This window comes from Oryctolagus cuniculus, chromosome 2, assembly GCF_964237555.1.
Source record: "Oryctolagus cuniculus chromosome 2, mOryCun1.1, whole genome shotgun sequence".
Lineage (NCBI taxonomy): Eukaryota > Metazoa > Chordata > Mammalia > Lagomorpha > Leporidae > Oryctolagus > Oryctolagus cuniculus.
The window spans coordinates 141,565,060-141,589,814 of record NC_091433.1 but is presented as its reverse complement, the minus strand read 5'-3'; the positions used below and the strand labels follow the sequence as shown (position 1 = coordinate 141,589,814).

At 42.3% G+C, this 24,755-nt stretch overlaps 1 protein-coding gene and 1 non-coding gene across 8 annotated transcripts in view; both read left to right on the top strand.

Moving 5' to 3' along the window:
- SANBR (SANT and BTB domain regulator of CSR) overlaps window positions 1-18,148 on the top strand; it is a 71,823-nt gene extending 53,675 nt beyond the window's left edge. For all 7 annotated transcript variants that reach the window (XM_008254366.4, XM_002709853.5, XM_070069086.1 and 4 more), the window contains 8 exons: window positions 298-330; window positions 1,039-1,138; window positions 8,199-8,290; window positions 9,621-9,649; window positions 9,731-9,804; window positions 11,035-11,123; window positions 14,348-14,439; window positions 16,385-18,148. In XM_008254366.4, coding sequence (XP_008252588.2) covers window positions 298-330; window positions 1,039-1,138; window positions 8,199-8,290; window positions 9,621-9,649; window positions 9,731-9,804; window positions 11,035-11,123; window positions 14,348-14,439; window positions 16,385-16,421 — 546 coding nt within the window. In that variant the 3' untranslated portion in view covers window positions 16,422-18,148. The remainder of the gene's footprint in view (window positions 1-297; window positions 331-1,038; window positions 1,139-8,198; window positions 8,291-9,620; window positions 9,650-9,730; window positions 9,805-11,034; window positions 11,124-14,347; window positions 14,440-16,384) is intronic.
- On the top strand, window positions 14,944-15,047 carry LOC127490411 (U6 spliceosomal RNA). Its single transcript, XR_007918370.2, has one exon. It is a non-coding gene; the product is annotated as a U6 spliceosomal RNA (small nuclear RNA).
- Window positions 18,149-24,755: the final 6,607 nt, after the last annotated feature.

Below are 24,755 nucleotides of genomic sequence, written 5' to 3'. Positions count from 1 at the left end.
ACGTGAATGCAGGGGCCCAAGAATTTGGGCCATATTCCACTGCTTTCCCGGGCCATGGCAGAGAGCTGGATCAGAAGCAGAGCAGCCGGGACTTGAACCAGGACCCATATGAGATGCTGGCAATGAAAGCAGCCACTTTACTCACTACACCACAGTGCCAGCCCCTTTAAATTATATTTCATCCTGGGAAGGAAGTATATTTGTAACTTTTGTAAACTCTTATACAACATCCATATGAAAATAAAAGGCTGCAGTCTGGGTAGGTGTTGATCTATTAATCTCCTATTTGTCTTATAGTTCTTGTCACTGAAAAACTGGACTCTGCAACTGGTAAGTGAGCAGTTGTATTAAACTTTCATGGATCTCTTTTTTCCTAAATTAAAGTTCAATTTCATAGAGTCATATCAATTTCTTATTTTAGTTTGGTTAAAGTCTATCTTCCTTTTCAGCTTCTCCAGTTTTCTACTTACTGAAAATGTCTTTGAATTGTTTAAAATAGAAACATGCTCCACTGTCTGCTGCTTAAACCACAGGTTTTTAAAGTCACTTTTGAATCACATTTAAGACATTGAACAAAGAAGCAAATCTGTTGAATTTTAACTATTTAGTTGTTTCATTAATTGATTGAGTGTTTTTCCTGTCTGCCTATACTATGCCATCTGCCATCAGTATTTGTAAGACTGGAATCCAAATTTGTATCACTGATGACAGACAATAGGGGGTAGATGGAGGAAACTATCTCACTATCAAGGAAAATACAGTTGAGTGACAGAGGTGCAGTTCAGCAAATACTGAGTACCTACTGTGCTAAGGTTCTGAGAAGGCAATAAATCAAAGTTGTTGTAGTATAATTGTGTCCTGACTAGAAATTCCTGCGATCATTTCCCAGATGCTGTACTACATAGGCAGTGCTGAGTTTAACAGCTTTTTGACTCATTGTCCAAAATAAATTTATATAGTATGTTTGGAATAATTCACAAGGGATGTGATAATGCATCTATAATCAATGTGTTCTGTTGTGGATATTTTTAAATTTAGAAACAACAGTCATTGTTTTCAGAAGAAGAAGAATATACCACTGGGTCTGAGGTCACCGAAGATGAAGTTGGTGATGAGGAAGAAGTAACCAGGAAACAAAGTACTGGCTTCTAAGGGAAACTCGAGTCTGTCGGTGAAGGGGTGGCTTTCTGAAGCCTGTAATGGGGAATTGGCTTTATATATGTACAAGATAAGGTACAACATAGACAGAAAGAGGAGAGGCTTCGTCAGGATTCCCTAACCATGTTACCAGCGTGAAATACTCACAAAGTTATAAAGAAAGTGCAGTGTACTGAGAAATAATCCTTCAGATTTGCACTTCAGGTGTAACCTAATGTTTCTCAGAATGTGTGACTCACATCAGATGAAATGTGACGTAAGTTTACCTGAGGTGATCAGGACTACACTCAAATGAACCATTAAGTAACATTCATAAAAATCCAGTTTCTAAAATATTAAAATCCTGATTATTATATAACTATGGTGAACTTCTATTATGATTTATCAACTTGTTAGCTCCAAGAATGGTTCAGAAGCCTTTGGCAATGACTCAGGTATTCATAGGCATTTGAGAATGTTAAGAGAAGATTGCAAAGATAGAAAACTGCTTAATGTCCTACAAGGCAGTAAGCCTATAATTAGAGTTGTCTTTTCCACTAGTCAGAATTAATTTGCCTTTCTGTTGGACATAAAAATCTGCAAGTTAACTTCACAGTGTCTGTATGTCAATTAGTAGTAAATAGCAAAATCAGGTACAAGGACATTTCCTTACAGAATTAAATAATTCTTGGGTAAGTCAATAAAACAATCCTCCAAATGCCATTGAAACAACACACTTCCCTCCCTTTATCTTCTATAATTTATTAAAGATTTATTTATTTATTTGAAAGGCAGAGTTACAGAGAGGCAGAGGCAGAGAGAGATCATCCATCCGCTGGTTCACTCCCCAAATGGCCGCAATGGCTAGAGCTGGGCCAGTCTGAAGCCAGGAGCTAGAAGCTTCCTCTGGGTCTCCCACACAGGTGCAGGAACCCAAACACTTGGGCCATTTTCTGCTGCTTTCCCAGGCCATAGCAGATAGCTAGATCGGAAGTGGAGCGGGGCCAGCACCATGGTGCAGTAGGTTAATCTTCCACCTGCGGCGCCAGCATCCCATATGGGTGCTGGTTCTACTCCTGGCTGTTCCACTTCCTATCCAGCTCTCAGCAGTGGCCTGGGAAAGCAGTAGAAGATGGCCAAAGTCCTTGGGCCCCTGCACCCAAGTGGGAGACCCAGAAGAAGCTTATGGAGGCTTTGGATTGGCGCAGCTCCAGCCGTTACAGCCATCTGGGGAGTGAACCAACGGATGGAAGACCTTTCTCTCTGTTTCTCCCTCTCACTGTCTGTAACTCTACCGCTCAAATAAAAAATAAAATAAAATCTTTATAAAAGATTCATTTAAAAAAAAAAGGAAGTGGAGCAGCCAGGTCTAGAACCAGCACCTATATGGTGTGCCGGCACTGCAGGGTACAGCTTTACCCACCACGCCACTGCTCCAGCCCCTATGCATACTTTAGATACAAGTTCTGTGTCAGTGATGTTTTGCAGATATTTTCTCCTAGTCTGTGACTTGCTTCAAATTTTTAAAAAGAGAGGCCGGTGCCGCGGCTCACAAGGCTAATCCTCCGCCTTGCGGCACTGGCACACCAGGTTCTAGTCCCGGTTGGGGTGCCGGATCTGTCCTGGTTGCCCCTCTTCCAGGCCAGCTCTCTGCTGTGGCATGGGAAGGCAGTGGAGGATGGCCCAAGTACTTGGGCCCTGCACCCCATGGGAGACCAGGATGAGTACCTGGCTCCTGCCATCGGATCAGCACAGTGCACCGGCTGCAGCGTGCCAGCCGTGCCAGCCATTTGAGGGTGAACCAACGGCAAAGGAAGATTTTTATTATTTTATTTTATTTTTTTACAGGCAGAGTGGACAGTGAGAGAGAGAGACAGAGAGAAAGGTCTTCCTTTGCCGTTGGTTCACCCTCTAATGGCCGCTGCGGCGGGTGTGCTATGGCCGGCGCACCGCACTGATCCGATGGCAGGAGCCAGGTGCTTCTCCTGGTCTCCCATGGGGTGCAGGGCCCAAGCACTTGGGCCATCCTCCACTGTACTCCCTGTGCCACAGCAGAGAGCTGGCCTGGAAGAGGGGCAACCGGGACAGAATCCGGCGCCCCGACCGGGACTAGAACCCGGTGGCAAAGGAAGATCTTTCTCTCTGTCTCTCTCTCTCACTGTCTACTCTGCCTATCAAAAAAAAAATTTTTTTTTTCAAAGATTGACTAATTTGAAAGGTAGAGCAACAGAGAGAGAGGGAGAAGCAAAAGAAGATCTTCCACCCACTGGTTCACTCCCCACATGGCTATAGTCAGCCAAATCTGGGCCAGGAAAAAGCCAGGAACCAGAAACTCCATCCTGGTCTCCCAGATAGGTAACAGGGGCCCAAGTGCTTGAACCATCTTCCACTGCCTTCCCGGGTGCCTTAGCTGGAAGTTGGATTGGAAGTAGAGTAGCCAGGGCTCAAACTAGTGCTCTAACAGAGGATTCCAGCCTCACAAATGACAGCTTAACACCCTGCACTCAACACGGGCCCCAAGCCTCTTAATTTTTTAGTAGTGTCTTCTGGAGAGAGAAAGTCTATAATCTTCTGTACTCCAATTTTTATTTTTTCCTTTTACGGTTCATGTTTTATAGCTCAGGCATCTTTGCCTGCCTCAAGGTAACGAAGATGTTCTGTGTGTTTTTCTAGAATTTCCTTGATTTTAGCTTTTTATATTTAAATCTGATCCCTTCCCAGTGAGTTTTTGTGTATTATGTGATTTAAGGGTCAAGCTTCCTATTTTCCCCACTTTGGTTGTCCTAATACCATTTATTAAAAAAATTGTTCTTTGCCTATTGGATTACTTTAGCACTTTTTCAAAAATCAGTTTACCATTTATATGTGGGACTATTCTGAACCTTGTTCTGTTCCACTGATTTTTTTAAAGATTTATTTATTTATTATTTGAAAGGCAGAGTTAAACAGAGGCAGAGAGAGAGAGAGAGGACTTCCATCCTCTGGTTCACTCCCCAGATGTCCGCAGTGGCTGGAGCTGTGCCAATCCAAAGCCAGGAGCCAAGAGATTCTTCCAGGTCTCCCACACCAATGCAGGGGTTCAAGGACTTGGGCCATCCTCCATTGCTTTCCCAGGCCATAGCAGAGAGCTAGATCAGAAGTGGAGCAGCTGGGTCTTGAACCAGCGACCGTATAGGATGCCGACACTGCAGGCGGCAATTTTACCTGCCAGGCCACATTGCCAGCCCCAATATAGTCCTTTGGAATGAATTTCTTTGGTTTAAAAAAAAAAATGTACTTCATTTATTTGGAAGTCAGAGTTAGAGAGGTATTCCATCCACTGGTTCACTATCCAGTGGCCACAGTGGCCACAGTGGCAGGGCCGAGTCAAGCTGAAGCCAGGAGCTTCATCCATGTCTCTCATGTGGGTGCAGGGGCCCAAGCACTATCTTCCGCTGCTTTCCCAGGCTCATTAACAGGGAGCTAGATCAGAAGTGGAGCAGCTGGGACTCTAATCTGCACCAATATGGATGCCAGTGTCACAGGTAGCAGCTTCACCCACTATGCCACAACACCAGCCCCTTTTGTAGTCTCTTAAAATGGAAGCTTAGGTTGTAGGCTTTTTACTTTTCTTATTTTATAATATAAGCATATAAAGCTGTCAGTTTTACTCTAACCATTGCTTTAACTGTTTTCCATGGATTATAATACAGCTTGTTACAGTTATTATTCACAAGAGAGAAAGAGATTTCTGTCTGCTGGTTCACTCGCAAAATGACTGCAGCAGCCAGGACTGGGCCAGGCTTAAGCCAGACCCAGAACTCAGTTGTGTCTCCCATGTGGATGCCAGGGACTCAAGCACTTGAACCACCACCTGCTGCCTTCCACGGTGTGCATTAGCTAGATTCAGAAGCAGAGCCAAGACTTAAACCCACGTGTGTGGCATCTCAAGTGGCATCTTAACCATTGCACATAGCACCCACCCCTGGATCTTTTATTGTTTCTATTTCTCTGTGTGAGTTTCTCTGTGTGCTTACTCTGTATGCCATTTTTCATTTAAACATATTTATAACTAGACCAGCACACAACCCCTCTTAGAATCAGTTTCTGTTGATTGCTTTTTGAGTGGGCCACACGTTTTGTTATCTATCTCATAACTTTTGATTGAAAAATTGGACATTGTGTGTTATCCTAATGTAGTCTGAAATGTCTTGTTCTTTGAAGCATTCTTGAGCTTCTTGTTCTGTTAGTTAGTTTATTTGGATAATTCAAACTGCAAAATCTGTCTCGCCCGTGTTGTACAGTAAGTGTCTCTACGCAATTGTTTTTGGGTTTCCTGATGTTGCTATGTAGCCTATGCCCAGGAGTCACTGCAGACTGTATAGTTTGGGACTCAGCCAAGCATTTGGACAGAATTTACATCCTGATTTTGGGGCTCACATTCCTAGTGGTTCCCCCTAGATTTCTAGTCGTTTTTGAAGTCCCAAGTCTGTCCTGTCCCACCTAAAGCCAGTAAGGTTCCTACTGTCTGAAACTTGAGCTGTGTGCAGGTGGAAAATTTTAGTCAAAGACACAAGCAGTTATCATATTTCACACCATGAACAGTTGAGTCTTACAAACATAGGCACCCTATACTACTTTACAATAAAAAGGCAGGCTTCCTAGGGTCTCCCATACACTTGTATAGCTTAATACTCCACTAGGAGACTAGATGGTTTATACTCACATTTTAGATTTCAGGTCTTCTGTGACCTTCTCGCTTTCAAAAATTTTCCCCTTTGTATTCGCAGCTTGTCTGTTGCTTTGAATTCTGTCATTTTGTCCCTGAAATGGCTAAGGCTGTGATTTCCTCCCTGAGTCAGGGAGGCTTGGGGAGTGCCTCTGGACCAGAGAGCTCCAGACTCACCCCTCTGACCTCAGGTGTCTCAACCACATACATACAACCTTCTGCCTGCCTTTGCTTCTCTGCCAGTATCTTCAGAGAGTTGTTTATAATATTTTTGTTCCACCTTGTAGTTTTTTCCTTTGGAAGGAATTGTCCAGCCTTTTTACAGCGCCATTATCAGATGTTCCACCAAATCATGTCTTTTAGCGATTTTATAACATATTAGGGGGTTCCAGGCTTGCCAGGCAGCAAATACATCTGTCTGGATTAGTAATTTTGCTTTTTTTTTAAAAAAAAAAGATTTATTTATTTATTTGAGAGGCAGAGTTACAGATAGAGGGAGAGATAGAGAGAGAGGTCTTCCATCCACTGGTTCACTCCCCAAATGGCCGCAACGGCCAGAGCTGGCCATTCCGAAGCCAGGAGCCAGGAACTTCTTCTGGGTTGTAGGGACCCAAGGACCTGGGCCAGCTTTTACTGCTTTCCCAGGCCATAAGCAGAGCTGGACTGGAAGAGGAGCAGCCTGGACTCGAATCAGTGCCCATGTGGGATGCTGATGCCACAGACTGTGGCTTTACCCACTACACCATAGTCAGCCCCAAAAGTTTCCCTTTTAAATGATATAGCAAAAATTGTGAAGGTGACTGCAAATAATTGATGTTTAGGGCATAGTTATCCAGGGTAGTATTCTTAGTATCTTACATTGTTTTTAGAGACATGCTTTGTCCTGCTTTTCTCCCCTTCTCTATTTTCCCTAAACTGTCTAAATTGTCAGCCAGAACAGTTTGGGAATATTGGCTCTAGGAATGCTTTAGTCCATCATATAATTCCTCCTAAGACTACTACTTCAGAGATCATTCCTGTCCTATCTCCTACTTAAGCAAAAGCCATTTAAAAAAAAATTTTTTTTTTGAAAGGCAGAGTGGACAGTGAGAGAGAGAGACAGGGAGAAAGGTCTTCCTTTTGCCGTTGGTTCACCCTCCAATGGCCACCGCGGCCGGCGTGCCACGCTGATCCGATGGCAGGAGCCAGGTACTTATCCTGGTCTCCCATGGGGTGCAGGGCCCAAGGACTTGGGCCATCCTCCACTGCCTTCCCATGCCACAGCAGAGAGCTGGCCTGGAAGAGGGGCAACCGGGACAGAATCCGGTGCCCTGACCGGGACTAGAACCCAGTGTGCCGACGCTGCAAGATGGAGGATTAGCCTAGTGAGCCGCGGCGCCAAAAATTTTTTATGTGAATTCTTTCTCCACCCATTCTCAAATTTTGTTTTTCTAGGCTATATTATTTTATATAAAACATTTTGGGATTAGAAAGCAATTCTACTGTTAACTTCAGAAAAATAAATATGAAGTTTTTTATTTATTTGAAAGTCAGAGTCACAGAGAGAGGGAGAGAGAGAATGTGCATGCAAGAGAGAGAAGCATAGAGAGAAAGCTTCCATCTGCTGGTTCACTCCCCAAAAGGCTGCAGTGGCAAGGGGCTGGCCAGGCTGAAGCCAGCAGCCGAGAGCTTCTCTAAGTCTCCCACATGGGTGCAGGGACCCAAGGACTTGGGCCATCTTCCACTGCTTTCCTAGGCCATAGCAGTGAGCTAGGTTGGAAGTGGAGTAGCCAGGACATGAACCGGTGCCCATATGGGATGCCGACACTGCACACGGCAGCTTTACCTGCTATGTCACAGCACTGACACCTAAAGCAATTTCAGTTTGACTTCTCCATATATTTTTATGCCCTGGGGCAATTTGTTAGTTTAAAAAAACAGTATTATCATAATGATTTTTTAGAGATTTTATTTATTTATTTGAAAGAGTTACAAAGAAAAAGAAGGAAAAGCAGAGGCAGAGAGGGAGAGCAAGCTTCCATCCACTGGTTCCCTCTCTCTCCAAATGGCTGCAGTGGCTGGGGCTGGGCCAGGCCAAAGCCAGGAGCCAGGAGCTTCTGGGATTCCCACAGGTACAGGGGCCTAAGGACTTGGGCCATCTTCTGCTTTTCCAGGCACATGAGAGCTGGATCAGAAGTGAAGCAGCGGGGACCCAAACTGTTGCCCATGTGGGATGCCTACACAGCAGATGGCGGCTTTACAAGCTGTGCCTTAGCACTGGCCCCTATTGTAATATTTTTGTTATTTAAAGGTAGCAAGTGAATTGAAGCAGTATGTGGGATCCATACTCATAACATTGACCTTCCATTATCAGGGAAAAAGGAGAAGCCAAAGAAGTTCACCAAACAACCAAAAAAACAAATATCTTCACCCTGTACTCAAAAGAAGGAAAAGGCATCAGAGAAGGTAACTAGAAATTATCCATTATTTTTCTAAAGCTTATAGGAAGAAATAGGCAAGCAAGTATAGCCAGGAAAAATCTGAAAAAGAATAATGAATACCACACTGAAAAGCCAGCAATGTAAAAATCAACCAAGTTTTTATAGACTGAGATTGAATGTCCATAAGATACACTGGCAGGTAAGAAAAGGAAGGTGAAGAACAATGTGTGGTGGCACAGTGTGCTACGGTTTGTGTAAAAGGGTAAGGGAATATACTTACGTATGAATTTTTTTTTTTTAACAGGCAGAGTGGACAGTGAGAGAGACAGAGAGAAAGGTCTTCCTTTGCCATTGGTTCACTCCCCAATGGCCGCCGCGGCCAGCGCGCTGCGGCCGGCGCACCGCGCTGATCCGATGGCAGGAGCCAGGTGCTTCTCCTGGTCTCCCATGGGGTGCAGGGCCCAAGTACTTGGGCCATCCTCCACTGCACTCCCTGGCCACAGCAGAGAGCTGGCCTGGAAGAGGGGCAACCGGGACAGAATCCAGTGCCCCGACCAGGACTAGAACCCGGTGTGCTGGCGCCGCAGGCGAAGAATTAGCCTATTGAGCCGCGGCACCAGCCCTTATGTATGAATTTTCATGTGTATATAGGAAATATCTCTGCAAAGCTACCTAAGAAATTGATAACATTGACTGCCTCTAAGGAAGGGAAATGAATGTGTATAAGACAGCAGTAAGAGGCTTTATATTATATCTACTATTTGAATCTTTTGAATTTTAAACCAGTGTTACTAAAAAAAATTATAAAAAGTAAATAAGTAGATTTTTAAGGTTAAGACAAATTCTGGTTTTGATGTTTAAAAATAATTATTTCCCTGGGGTTTTGAGGAAGGGTGAAATCCAGAAGGGACTAAGAGGGCAGTAGCCACCACAGCTGGCTCAAAGAGAGCCATGGGTTCTGAAAATGTGTGAAAGGCTGGTGCTGAGACTAGACCCACACAGTCACACTGGACAGGCTGTATATTCACCTTGTGTTAAGTATCACAGGCACACAAGTGGGTTAATTGTGAAAGAATGCATAAGCGTGAGACTCCCAGGTTGACAAATCGAATGGAGTTCAAATTCTAGGTCTGTATCTCCTTGGAGAAGTTTTTTAACTTCTCTGAACCTCTTTTATTATGGAAATAATAACAGTGCCTGTCTCAACTGATTGTTACAAAGTTTTAATGAAATAATACTTATAAATACTGCTGGTATTGTGTCTTGCACTCAGTAAATATAAATGCTATTATTAACTATAATACCAATCAGTAGGAATTTTCTAATTGGGCTTATTGTTGTCTGTTTTCTTCTAGTCATCTTCTAGAGATGCGTCTCCTTTTGTGTAAGTAATTACTCTGGAATCCAGCTGGATGTTCACTCTTAATGCAGCAGAATGCTGATATTTGTTCAATTTTTTTAATAGTGTGAGTATGCAGAAGAATAAGTGGGATGCCTCAAGATCCTTGAGATTCAACCAGGATGCACAAAGAGAAGATGGTGAGCCTTATTATTTGGGTAATGTACAAATGAGGTCTAAATAATATTGCATTTCATGAAGCACAAAGTCTTCCAAAAGTTCATTGAAAATGCAGAGTATGAAAAAACTGGGGCTGGTGTTGGGGCAAAATGGGTAAAACCGCTGCCTGCGGAGCCAATGCCATTATCACATATGGGCATCGGTTCAAGTCCTGGCTGCTCCCTTTCTGATCCAGCTCTCAGCTTATGGCCTGGGAAAGCAGTGGAAGATGGCCCAAATACTTGGGCCCCTACACCCTGTGGGAGACCAGGATGAAGATCCTGGTTCCTGGCTTCAGCCTGGCTAGCCCTAGTCATTGCAGCCATTTGGGGAGTGAACCAGCAGATGGAAGACCTCTCTCTCTCTCTCTCTCTCTCTCTCTAATTCTGACTTTCAAATAAATAAAATAAATGTTTAAAAAAAAGAGAAAAAAACTATGCATGAATTTCCAAATTTTTTGTAACAGAATGATCTTTTGTAAATTTTTTAAAAGATTTATTTATTTGAAAGGCAGAGTTACAGATAGAGGAGGATCTTCCATTCACTAGTTCATTCTCCAAATGGCTACAATGGAATCCAAGGGTCTGGAACTCAGTCTGGGTCTCCCGGTGGGTGGCAGGACCCCAAACGTTTGTGCCATCTTTCTCTGCCTTCCCAGGCGCAGTAACAGGTGCTGGATCAGAACTGGAGCAGCCAAGACTCAGATTGGCACCCATATGGAATGCCAGCATCACAGGCAGCAGTTTAACCCACTGCACCATAATGCCAGCCCCATAAATTAATCTTTTAATTCCATTTTCCCACAAAGTTTTTGAAGCCCCCTCATGCTGAATAACTTCAAAGATTCCATCTGGGATAGGCTCAAAATTTGCACTTTTCTTTTTGGAACCGACCAATTTCATTATTAGATAGTTCCAATGGATATAATGTATCAACGCATGCATCTGTGGTTTTGAAGTCTAAGACTGACTTTTGCCATTACTTTCATGTAAAGATGTCTGAATATGTTTTAGGCTCCTTTACAGCAATCAAGATTTCTCACAGTTAGCCACATATGAGTCATTTTGTCACTTGCTGCCTTAAATTATTCACAGATGCAAGTATATGTATGTGTCTGTAAAATAATATCAAGATATTTTCCAAAACCCTTGATGATTGCAGTCTTCCTAGTAAATAAATAAAAAGTAAAGTTTATTATTTTTTGCCTTCAGATCAGCGACGGATGTCTGAAATTACAGGGCACTTAATAAAAATGAGGTTGGGTGATCTGGACCGAGTCAAGTCGAAGGAAACAAAAGAGGTAATAGTGTACTGCACTTATGTAAGATATGCTTTCCTGCTGTTATTCTCAACAAGAAGAGTATAAAGATATTTTAGCAGAATTTAAGAGGAGTAATTTATTCATTTTCATATTATGTTTGGGTTAACCAGTTCATTTACATAAAAGTTTTCCACCATCTCTAATTTTCTTTTAAGGTTTACTTTATTTACTTGGAATTCAGAGTTATAGGATGGGGAAGGGAGAGAGAGAGATCTTCTATCTGCTTATTTACTCCCCAAGTGGCCACGACAGCTAGGGCAGGGCTAGGCCAAAGCCAGGAGCTAAGAGCTTCCTCCAGGTCTTCCATGTGGGTGTAGGAGCCCAAGTATTCAGGCCATCCTCTGCTGCCTTCCCAGGTGCATGAGCAGGGAGCTGGATCAGAAGTGGAGCAGCCAGGACTTGAACCAGTGCCCACATGGAAGCTGGCATTCCAGGCAGTGGCTTCACCTGCCATGCCATAACACCACCCCCTCCAACTCCTCTTACTATCCATGTCTATAGGTCCTCTATAACACATAATAAAGTATATCATATTAGATAGTGTGAGGTCACACAAACTTAGTTTAACTCTGCTTTGATGACTAAATGCTGGATATCCAGAGGGTGACTTTCTGAAAATGCTGATTTTAACCAACTGCATGTGGTGCTTGGAAGTCATCTCTAAGGTAAAATGCTACCCTGCTGAAAAAGGCTAGAAATACCTAAATTCTTACTAGAATTACATGTTAGTCATAATGTATTATCATTGTATTGGATTCATATATGCATCATAGTTCTTGCCCTAATTCTGTTATTTAAACAGTTATTACCCTATAACACTTTTAAAAGAAAACAGGAGAAAATCTTTGTAAGCTTGATTTAGGCAAGTATTTCTTATCTATAACACCAAAACCATGATCCATTAGAGGAAAAATGGACAAATTGAACTTCATCAAAATTTTTAAGTTCTTTTTGAGAATCACTACAAAGAGAATGAAGAGAATGGATATGCCATAAACTGAGAAGATATGCATAAAATACTTATTGAGAAAGACTTGTATCTGTAATATGTAAAGAACTCTTCCATACTCCATAATAAATAATCCAATAAAATATGTGGGGAAAAATAAACCAGATACCATGAAAAAATATTTAGATGACAAATATGCACAAAACATTAGGGAAATATAAATTAAACTTTAATAAGATACCATAATATAATAACTGTAATGTCTAAAGTTAAAAAAAAAATGGCATCAGCACTGTGCCATAGCAGGTAAAGCCACCGCCTGCAGTGCCAGTATCCCATATGGGCGCTGGTTCAAGTCCCGGCTGCTCTGCTTCCAATCCAGCTCTCTGCTGTGGCCTGGGAAAGTAGTAGAAGATGGCCCAAGTCCTTGGGTCCCTGTACCCATGTGGAGACCCAGAAGAAGCTCCTGGCTCCTGGCTTGGGATCAGCACAGCTCCACCCATTGCGGCCAATTAAGGAGTGAACCAGCAGATGGGAGACCTCTCTCTCCCTCTCCCTCTCCCTTTCCCTCCCTCCCTCCCTCTCCCTCCCTTCCCCCCGCCTCTCCTATCTCTGTGTAACTGTGACTTTCAAATAAATAAATAAATATTTTAAAAAATAAATAAATAAACTTAAAAAAATACTGGGGTGGGGTATTGTGGTACAGCAGGTTAAGCTACTGCTTGGAACACTCACATCCCATATCAGAGAGCCAGTTCAAGTCCTAGCTCCTCTTGTTCTGATCCAGCATCCTGACAATGCCCCTAGAAGGCAATAGATAAAGGCCAAAATAATTGGACCTCTGCCATCCATGTGGGATACCTGGAGACCCCATCCATGTGGGGTACCTGGCTCCTGGTTTTGACTGGCCCAACTTTAGCTTTTGGGGATATTTGGGAAATAACCAGCAGATGGAAGGTATCTATCTTTCTCCCTCTTGTCTCTCTTCCTCACCTCTTCCCTGTCCCACTCTCCCTCTCTGTTACTCTGCCTTTCGAATAAATATTTTTTAAAGATGCATGAAAAGGGCTGGCATTGTGGCAGTGAGTTAAGCCTCTGCCTACAACACTAGCGTCCCATATGAATACCAGTTTGAGGTCCTGGCTGCTCGACTTCCAATCCAGCTCCCTGCTGATGCACATGGGAAAGCAGTAGGAAATGGCCCCAGGACTTGGGCTCCTGCACCCACATGGGAGACAGGGAAGAAGCTCCTGGCTCTTGGCTTCTGCACCGCTAGCTGCAGCTATTGCAGCCATCTGAGGAGTGAGCCAGCGGGTGGAAGATCTCTCTCTGTGTTAAATAGTTGGTAAGGATGTGGCGCAAGTGGAATTCTCATATATAGCTACTAGGAATGCAAAAAATAGTTGCTTTGGAAAATAATTTGACAGTTTATTTTTCTATGTACTATGTATTTAATGCACACAATGGCCAGGGCTGGGCTGGGGCTGGAGCCAGGACCTGAAAATGCAAGCCAGGTGCCCTACATGGGTGGCAGGGACCCAATTACTTGAGCCATCATCCCTGCCTCCGAGGGTCTGCATTGCAGGAATTTGGAGTTAGGAGCTAGAACCAGGAGCTGAACCCAGGCATACCCCTATGGGAGACAGGTATCTCAACTACCAGGCTAAATAGCTGCTCTGGCAGTTTCTTGTATACATTTGGCATACAGGTCAGTTCTCACATGTTTCTAGTGGTTTTATTCATAATGACCAAAAACTAGAAACACTCTAGATGATATCATTTACCTGGTAAATAGGTAAACAATCTATACATATAAAAAAGAACAAACTCCTGATTCTTGCAGCAGCGTGAATGAATCTCCTCAACATTATGCTAAGTAGAAAAAAATCAAAAGGTTACATCTGTATGATTCCATTTATATAATGCTCTAACTGCAAAATTAGAGAGACTAGAAATAGTTCATTGGTTACAAGGAATTGATAGTAGTGGAAGGACTGACTGACAGGGGCATAAAGGGGTTTTCTTTTGTTAATAGAACTGTTCTTTGTCTTCATTATGGCAGTGGTCGCACAACTGTATGCATCTGTCGAAACCCAAAACTCTACACTAAAATGATGAATTTTACTATCTGTAAATCCTGCTAAAGCCTGAGTCTAAAAGATCAAAATAGAATTCTAAATTTAAAAATATGTAATTAAATAAATTATTGCTTCTATCAGTTCTGTGAGTGTAACTTTGCTTCTTTGTTCTACAGTTTGCAGGAGGTATTTATTCCAGGCTCGAAGCACAAATCAAGGCCTCAGTACCAGTCAGTGCACGGCAAAGCAGCTCAGAGAAAAGCACAAGGTAAAGCAGCATAAAATTCAGGACACCACTGGCTTTGTAGTTACATTTTTCATTTTTTTAGGGTAATTTATATGAACATTAGAAGCACATAATTTGATTTTTTAAATAAGATTTATATATTTATTTGAAAGGCAGCGCTACAGAGAGAGAGGGAAGGAGAGATGGAGAGAAAGAGGTCTTCCATCCACTGGTTCACTCCAAAAATGGTGTCTGAACCAGGCTATAAAGCCACGAGCCAGGAACTCTGTCCAGGTCCCCTGTGTGGGTGGCAAGGGCCCAAGCACTAGGGCCATCTTCCACCACTTTCCCAGGCATATTAGCAAAGAGCTGGATTGAATGTAGAGCAGCGAGGTCCTGAACTGGAGCTCATATGGGATGCTGGCATCTCAGGCAGCAGCTTAAGATGACACTGGCCTCCCTGAATTTGGTTTTATATGTTGATTCAGTGCATTTATCACAAACAAATTTTAACTTAAAAGTTAAGATTTTAAAAAGTTACATGCAGTGCTCGCTTCAGCAGCACATATACTAAAATTGGAATGATACAGAGATTAGAATGGCCCCTGCACAAGGATGACACGCAAATTCATGAAGCATTCCATATTTAAAAAAAAAAAAGTTATACGCATAAAATTTAATGAAAGTGTAGGGTTTAAATATTTTTTTACTGCTTATTGAGCTGTCTCCATTCTGAGTCAGCTACTGATGAAAATGTAAGCTGTAGGGGTGGACATTTAACTTATCAGTTAAGATGGCCATGTCCTACATCAGAATACCTGGGTTCAGTTCTTGGCTCTACCTCCTGAGTCCTACTTCCTGCTAATGCAGACCCTCAGTGGTAGCAGTGATGGCTCAGGTAATTGGGTTCCTACCACCCACATGGACAACCTGGCTCCTGGCTTCTATGCTGCCCAGCCCCAGCTATTGTGGGCATTTAGGCAATAGACCAGTAGATGGGAACTGCATATCTGTTTTCTGTCTCTCTGTCTAACTTCTCTCTGTCTCTATCTCCCCTTTCCTGTCTCTGCCTCTCAGCCACTCAAATAAATAAATATTTTAATTTTTATTTATTTATTTATTTATTTTTTGACAGGCAGAGTGGACAGTGAGAGAGAGAGAGATAGAGAGAAAGGTCTTCCTTTGCCGTTGGTTCACCCTCCAGTGGCCGGCACGGCCGGTGCACCACGCTGATCCGATGGCAGGAGCCAGGTACTTATCCTGGTCTCCCATGGGGTGCAGGGCCCAAGGACTTGGGCCATCCTCCACTGCACTCCCTGGCCACAGCAGAGAGCTGGCCTGGAAGAGGGGCAACCGGGACAGAATCCGGCGCCCTCAAATAAATAAATATTTTAAAAATATAAGCTTTAATGCTACTATAAATTAGTAGAATTTTTGTTCTATTTGTAGAATATATAATATAGCTGTATATAAATCACTGAAGTCTTTCCTGTCTGTGCCTTTATGATTTTTCTTAATAAAATTTAACTGGTGGCTCTGTGTCACTTTACATCACAAAAAAAATTTTTAGAGATTAACAGTTATTGAGACATGAGCATTATTATTAACAGATCCTAATCCCTTACCTGTAATTCAGAAATCCAGACACTTCAGCCATCAAAAAGTGTTGTTTTTTTTTTTTTCATTAATTTGTGGCATTGAGCTGCTGTGATGCCTTCTGTAATGTTTGTGTATCCCATTTAATGTAAATGTTCACTTGTTTCACTGGAGAAACTACAGCGTACACACTGTAGTATTGTCTCTCAAAAAAAAACCTCTAGATTCCAAAATAATAAAACTTACTCCAAAGGTTTTAGAAAATGCATGTTGAACTACATAAAGATCCATTGCACTTTGAATATACCAGGTAAACACAATCTGAAGCCATAACAACTTCCTGTTGTTTTAGAAGCAACTTTGACCTTCTTTTCTGTTTGAAAAAATCCAGGTCCAGAAGCCGTTTTGGTCAAGGACGTCCAGCATAAAGCACTTGAGATGACAGAAGGCATATTCCTAGACATCTGACACTGCTCCCCTCTTGAATGTCTTCAGAACAATGACTTCTAAATGTTTTTAAGTTATTTATGAATAATTATTCTTACAAGTCACGCAAATCATAATACGAAGAGAAATAGTTAAATTTTATGAAAATTGAATTGTAAATATGATACTTCTTAAATTTGATTTTCTTTTAGTATGATTCTAGACTATATAGGAAACAACTATTTATAAATTTACATAGTTAAGACTCCTAACATTTGTTATCCTTTATTTATTTCCGGGAGAAGAGGCCTAAACTAAGTGTTTGTGAAACCTTTATAAATTAAGGAACACAGCTGATAGTGTGTGCACTGGTGGTAGTGTGTCTTTGGGGCTGTCAGTCTTGGGATAGCTTTGAGACCTGCACTTTGTAGGATGAAATATCCAAGGATGCTGAGTTTGCATGAATATTAAGGAGTGATAGATCTTAAAACTGCATTAAAGTTTCAAGGATTAGGTATTTCAGTACTATGTTGGACAAAAGAGTTAATTTTACAATATTAGTTCAATTTTTATTCTTTTGGTTTTTAACATTTATATTGATCATCTGAGCTGGATTATTATCTTTCTTCTGTGATTAGTGCCATTCTGAATTTGTTAAAGTAACTGTTGATAGTTTCAAGTAAATCATTTCAGTCATATGAGCCACTCACCATACAGTTCTCAGGGCTCTTAAGACCCAACAGTATTTCTATAGCCATTCAAATAGCCCTTTAAGCAGTATGATTGCTAGTTACTTTAGAGATGTCTAAAAAAAATTCCCCAATACATTAAATGGGTAAAAAAATTCCATATATTTGAGAAGAATAAAAATGAAATTCTATTTTCTAGAGCATGTTTTAATTTTTCTAACCAGGCAGAAAGAGTGCTCAGGGAAAATTTTTTTCCAAATCATAAGCATATAATAAATTACATGTTTGGAATTTACTTGTGTAGGTCTGAAAAACCTTAAGATGCACTGTTTCTATTTTTAAATTTTCATTTACATCATAATTGAAATTTCTTAAAATGATCCAAAGAACATGCTTTGATAATGTGTAGCAATTTCTGTTACAACATTGAAATGTTACACTCAGTTTACATGTACAGAAATCATTACTTTCAGTGAGTATTTTAGTTGATAAATGAAGCTGAATGTTACATGTATGGCTTTGCCAAGGTTTTTGAGCTTCTGTTTGGAAGTTTTGTTCCAGTTTATGTTTGCTTCAGCTGTTTGATGCTTTGGAAATAGATTATACTGTTTTTATTTTCAAAAGAAAATGTTTTATAGTATATTTTATGTAAGCCCTGTAAAGTGCCACGTGTTGTTTTAGTTCACTGTTTCTCTAAGAATTCAGGTCTGTACATGTAAACAGTGCTGGGATGGTCACAACTAGAAGAGGAAAATATGCTCTTTTGATTTATAACTATTGATAAAAAGGCAAATTGCCTCACCCTGGGGGATGCTGTACCACTGAATGGAGTTTTACAAACTAGAACTTATCAAATTCTGATTCTTTTCAGAATGTGCTTTTTATTTTTATTTCTGTCTGTCTGCAACACATTGCACAGGTATCACATATATTTCTTGCAAACTCTTTATAGCATTTATTTTGCTAAATACTTTGAGGTTTTACCTTACATTCATTCTGAATTCACATTTCTTTAATTGAAATAAATGTTACTGACAAAATTGTTGGAAACGTCCTTGAACAGAATCATTCCATCTTCTCAGAAGAGGTCTGGGTTGGCTCTCGATTCTGCAAGTTTTGATGGAAAAGTGGCTGCATTACAAGATGAAACTTCTAGGATTGTTTCATTAGGCTGTTCTGGTAAAAATTCAGCAGGACGTTTCAGGTAAAACGCAGCAGAATAAAAGTAATCATATAACAGAGCTGATGCACACTGCACCTTGCTCTCCTTCCTCAGAGTGCTCAGCTGGGCGTTGGAACTGCACTAATTGCCATAGAAGCTGAGGCCGAAGCTCTGTCATGCTCATCTACTAAAGACAAATTTTAACATACAAACCCCAAAATGCCACTTTTGTGCTGTGTTTGGGATTATTTCCTCTGTCAGCCTTTATCTGTCCATTGAGTCACTACTTCACACCTGCAGGACAAAGGCCCTGGGGTACCTGGCCAGTCCAGTTCTAGTAGGCTGCTTCTTGCACTCTCATTTAAAGCTGACCCAGTAACAGCGAAAGAAAATAACAGGATTAATATTCATGCCCTCATGTTAGAGGGATTGAGTTGATTTTACCTTAAAATTCTTCTAAGATGAGAATTTGACATCACTTTTTCTGAAACGTGTGTTGCTACAACTAGTGTGTGTGTGTTGACAAAGATTCTTTGCTTGCCAACTTTTAGTTAGCTTCTGAACCTTCTCTTTTTCCCATTTGTGCACTTCCTTATAAAACCCAGTTAGCAAAGAACCCTACTAAATCAGTTGAACAAGAACCCCACTCCATTTTTGATACTTGGTCAAGTTCATCCTCCACTATTTGCTGGGTGGTAGCTGATTGCCCTTGGCCTGTCTTCAGCAGGCATACTGTTAGGTCAGTTTAGCCAGAATCCTCCACCCCTGATGTTTCCTCTTAGTAATTTTCCATCCACTATTGCCCACCCTGTTCTGTGGCTATAAATTCCCTCTTGCCTGTGTGTATTCAGACCTGAGCACAATCTTTCTGCCACTCAAGACCCCATTTGCAGTGGGCCCTATTCCTAGCACAGTGGTCCTACATAAAGTCATCCTTGCCATGCCTTAACAAGTATTGAATAGCCTTTTTCCTTAACTCTGTGTGTCTGTGTTTAGATAGGAGGCACCTAATATTTTGGTGGTTTCTATGGCATCATCTGAGACTTTTTTAAAAATCATTAAGTGTCTTGCCTTATTTAGACAGAAGAAGTGGCATTTGTAGAAAGAGCAAGACAGAAAAATGCTATTTGCTGAAATGTGGTAGTGACCCATGGCCTTTACACACAGGCTTTGTGAAGGACAGTGCATATGGCACAGTTTTCTAGCAGCTCTCCTTCCAAATTTGAGAAATTGTAAGTATCTTGGCTCTTACTATTTTTCTGTGATAAAAGCAGCTGTTATCAAACCAGAGGTAGTTATAGTTCAAATAGTTGCTATTTGTTGAATACTTAGTTTATGCTGAGGATGGTGCTATTTCTTTGAATGTGTTTTATGTCTTGTGGCCTCATAGTAAAAATCCAGAATTGGGTTATTATTGCAAGGTGTCCGGCGCATAACAAATCTTCCCAGGCAGACGAATCAATTAATTCACAGGCTTTTATTGGGATTCCGCTCCCAGGCGAGGTTCCCCGGTCCCAACAGAGGTGGGGGGCCAGGGAAATTGCGTGTCAGAGATTGGGAGGGCTCCATTTACAGATTCAGGGCATGGGGGTTAAAGGTTGAGGCGGGTCTGATCCTCATTGGTTGACCTTTAGACACCCGCAGGGACCTTGACAAGGACTTTTCTTCCCAGGAAGTACAGGTAGAGACTTCTCCATTCCCGGAAGTATAGGCCTTCCTTCTATGCAGATCCCAAAGCTACCAATTATTCTTATTTTATCTTAACTTTATTTTCACTTTACTTGAAAAGCAGAAAGATAGAGACAGAGATCTCCCATCTGCTGTCACTCCCCAAGTGCCTGCAACAGATGGGGCTAGGCCAGGCTGAAGCCAGAAGCCAGGACTCAGTCAGGGTCACCCACAAGGGTGACAGGGACTCTACCACTCAAGCCATCACCTGCTGCCTCCAAGTGTACCCACTAGCAGGAAGCTGAATTGGAAGCGGAGCCAGGACTTGAACCAGGTACTCTGATAAGGGATGTAAGTGTCCTAAGCAGCCCCTTAACCACTGAGGCAGACACCTGCCCCTATATAATTCTTGTAGGGAGAGAAGAAAATTTGGAAAGGTGAAGTAAGCCACACAGGGGGATTAGAAGCTGGGCCTGTCAGCACACTCTAACACCTTCATGAAACAATTTTTCCTTGAATTGTCTGAAACGTTCTCTGTAGAGTGCCTCTCAGCATACTGGCAGCTCCTTCAGACTCAAAGCAAGTGGCCCCCGCTTATTTCCTGCATCCCAGACCTGTTTGTTCAACTACCTGCTTGACATTTGTACTTGGAATACCCTAGGTATCTCTAACTTACCATGATCAAAATAGAACTTGAAAAATATCTTCCCATCTCCCCTCAATCCCAGCTTATTCAAGCCTGTTATTCCCCAGTTCAGTAAATGGTATTACTGCCCACCAAATGTACAATGCAAATATCTAAAAAATATTTCTATTCCTCTCTTTCCTTTACTTCCTACCTCCAGTTCATCAGCAAGTCCCGTACCTACTCGTCATCATTCACTTCTCTGTCACTACTGTCCCCACTCCTGGTACTAACATATTTTACATAATGCTACAAAAGCCTCCTAAGTAATTTTCCAACTTTCACTCTACCCTCTAATTTGTTAGGCACTAAGCAACTGTCATGCTTTTAAAAAGTAAATCACACTAATAGCATCCCATCAAAAAAAAAAAAAAAATAGCATCCCAGAAAAAAAAATCCAGTCCCTGTAATGGGTTTTCAAAATCCCACACCTAGCTGCCTCTTGCTTACTGTATTCCAGCCACGGCCTACACATTTCTCTAGTAAGCTAATTCCTGCCTGGCAGTTCCTTCACACTGGCTATCTCCCTCTCTCAAAGACTGTTCTAATTCAGTTTAGTTTGGATGCCTCTTCCTCACCAGAGGCTGTTCCTGTATGCCCAGTATAAAATAGCTACGCCAGTCATTCTTATCACATCGCCATAGTTTATTTCTGCCCACAGCTGACTTTCTTACTCTGACATTTCCCTTTCTCCCTTTGTTGGTTTGCAGTTTGTTTCCCACGCTAGAACAGGAGCTCCGCAAGAGCAGAGGCCTGGTCTTCTTGACCACACTGTGTCCCCCACCCCTAGAACAGCAATTAGAGCACCAGGAAACATGCCTCTGCAAGGTCATACTTGTGGGTGCTATCACCAAGATCGGGACCGTCCTCAGCCTAGAATCACTTTAATCTGCACTTCTTAGAGCCTTGACAGCTGTCAGCCTTGTCACGCCCAGTCTGTCTCGCACTATAGGAAGATGTGCCAGGTAAGTCTGGTGAGTGTGAAACAGGTGAGTTCTGCTGAAATCTGGGTTGAATAGAAAAATAAACTGGCCTCATGACCACCCTTTATTTTATTTATTTATTTATTTATTTATTTATTTTTTGACAGGCAGAGTGGACAGTGAGAGAGAGAGACAGAGAGAAAGGTCTTCCTTTGCCGTTGGTTCACCTTCCAATGGCCGGCGCACCGCGCTGATCCGAAGGCAGGAGCCAGGTGCTTCTCCTGGTCTCCCATGCGGGTGCAGGGCCCAAGCACTTGGGCCATCCTCCACTGCACTCCCGGGCCACAGCAGAGGGCTGGCCTGGAAGAGGGGCAACCGGGACTAGAACCCAGGGTGCCGGCGCCGCAAGGTGGAGGATTAGCCTAGTGAGCTGCGGCGCCGGCCTATTTATTTTTTTAAAAAGATTTTTTTTATTTGAAAGAGTTACAGAGAAAGGTAGAAACAGAGAGAGAGGTCTTCCATCCGCTGGTTCACTCCCCAGATGGCTGCAACAGCTGGAGCTGTGCCGATCAGGAGCCAGGAGCCTCTTCTGGGTCTCCAACACAGGTGCAGGGGCCCAAGGACATGGGCCATCTTCTGCTTTCCCAGGCCATAGCAGAGAGCTGGATCAGAAGAGGAGCAGCCAGGGGGCTGGCGCTGTGGCGCAGCAGGTTAACGCCCTGGCCTGAAGCGCCAGCATCCCATATGGGCACCGGTTCGAGACCCGGCTGCTCCACTTCCTGTCCAGCTCTCTGCTATGGCCCAGGATAGCAGTAGAAGATGGCCCAAGTCCTTGGGCCCCTGCACCCCCATGGGAGACCTGGAAGAAGCTCCTGGTTTTGGATCCACCCAACTCTGGCCATTTCAGCCATTTGGGGAGTGAACCAGGGGATGGAAGACCTCTCTCTCTGTCTCTCTCTCTCTCTCTCTCTACCTCTGCCTCTCCATAACTCTGCTTTTGAAATAAATAAATCTTAAAAAAAAAAAAAAAAGGCAATGCAAGTTGGATGGTGGTGATGGTTGCACGACAATGTGGATGTCACTGAATTGGACAAGAAGCTCAATTAACTCCAAGAGGATAAATGCAAAGAGATCCATAAACACACATATTGTAATAAAAATGCTGAAATCAAAGACAAGGAAAATCTTTGAAAGAGCAAGAGAAAGGTGTAATGAGACAGTGTATCCATGGAAACAGAATTCCAGTACAATCAATGGTTAACTTCTCATTAGGAGGAGGACAAGAAAACAGTGGAATAGCATTCAAAGTGCTTAAAGAAAACTGTCAGCTAAGAATTCTGTATTCAGGGGGTGGGTGCTATGGCATAACAGGTAAATCTGTCACCTGCAGTGCCGGCATCCCATATGGGCACCAGTTCGAGTCCTGGCTGCTCCACTTCCGATCCAGCTCTCTGCTATGGCCTGGGAAAGCAGTAGATGATGGCCCAAGTCCTTGGGCCTCTGCACCTGCATGGGAGACCCAGAAGAAGCTCCTGGCTCCTGGCTTCAGATCGGCGCAGCTCTGGCCATTGTGGCCATCTGGGGAGTGAACCAGCAGATGGAAGACCTCTCTCTCTCTGCCTCTCCTCTCTGTGTGTAACACTGACTTTCAAATAAATAAATAAATCTTTAAAAAATATTCAGGAGAACACATTTAGCCTAGTGCTTAGGATGTCAGAAATTCTACATCAGAATAATTGGGTTCAGTTCTCAGCTTCAGATCCTGATTCCAGCTTCTCACCAATGCAGACCCTGGAAGGCAACACGGATGGCTCAAGTAGCTGGGTTCCTGCCACGCATATAGGAGACCTGGATTGTGTGTTCCCAGCGCCTGGTTCTGGCCCCAGCCCGGCACTGGCCATTGTGGGCATTTGGGGGGTAAACCAGCAGATGGGAGTTTTATCTGAAGGTGTGTCTCTGTCTCCCGGTCCCTGCCCACCCTGTTTATTCGTATCTTCCTGAAAAAAAAATTTAAAAGAATACAAGATCTCAACTTTATGCAGTATATAGAAACACACTTTAGATTCAGAGACACAAATGAATTAAAAGATGGGAAAAATTTATCTTATAAACAGCCACCATTAGAAATCTGAAGTGACTATTCCAATACCAAAGTAGGCTGCAGAACAAACCAAAAATGTACTAAAGAGAAGTATTTTAGGGGCTTGCTGTTGTTTAAGCTGCCATCTGCAGCTCTGGCATCCTATATGGACACTGGTTCAAGTCCCAGCTGTACCTCTTCTGATCCAGCTCCCTGCTAATTTTGCCTAGAAAAGTAGTGGAAGATGGTCCAAGTTCTTGGGCCCCTGCACCCACATGAAAGTCCTGGAAGAAGCTCCTGGACCCTGGCTTGGGATCAGCACAGCTCTGGCCGTTGCAGCCATTTGGGGAGTAAACTGCAGATGGAAGACTTTTCTCTTTCTGTTTTTCCTTTTCTCTGTAACTCTGCCTTTTGAATGAATAAATAAATTTTTAAAAAAGAGCAACATTTTATAAAGATAAAAGTCAATCCATAAGGAAGATAGAACAATTATGTGTGACCCTAACAACAAGGCACCAATATTCATGAAGTATAAACTGTATGGGATGAAAGGAGAAAAACATATCAATAGTGGCTACAGGCTTTGATACTAAAGTTTCAGGAATGGATAGACCAGTATGCCAAAATGTAGACAAAGGTTACTTTAACAACACTGAAAAGCAATTAGACCTAATATACCTATAGAACACTCAACAAAGCAGAGTACCCATTCTTCAGGATAGAGCATATGCTAAGTCATAAAATAAACCTTAGTAAACTACAGGTTGGAAATAATGCAGTTCTCCACCCACAATGAAGTTAGAAATAAGAAAATTTTGGAAATACAGATATATAGAAATTGACACAGAGCCTATCAGGGGACATGAAAGAAATCACAAGAGAAATTAGAAAAGATTTTGAAATGAGTGAAAAATGAAGACATACCAAAATGTGTGGAATAGGCGAAAGCAGTGCCTACAGAGAAATTTGTAACTGTAAATAACTGTATAAAAAGAATTTCTTAAGAAAGGCTATAGGATGAGCAAGTCAGAAGACCTCAAGTATAACATGAGGACTACATTTAATAGTGTATTATATTGGCCGGCACCATGGCTAATCCTCTGCCTGCGGCACCGGCACCCTGAGTTCT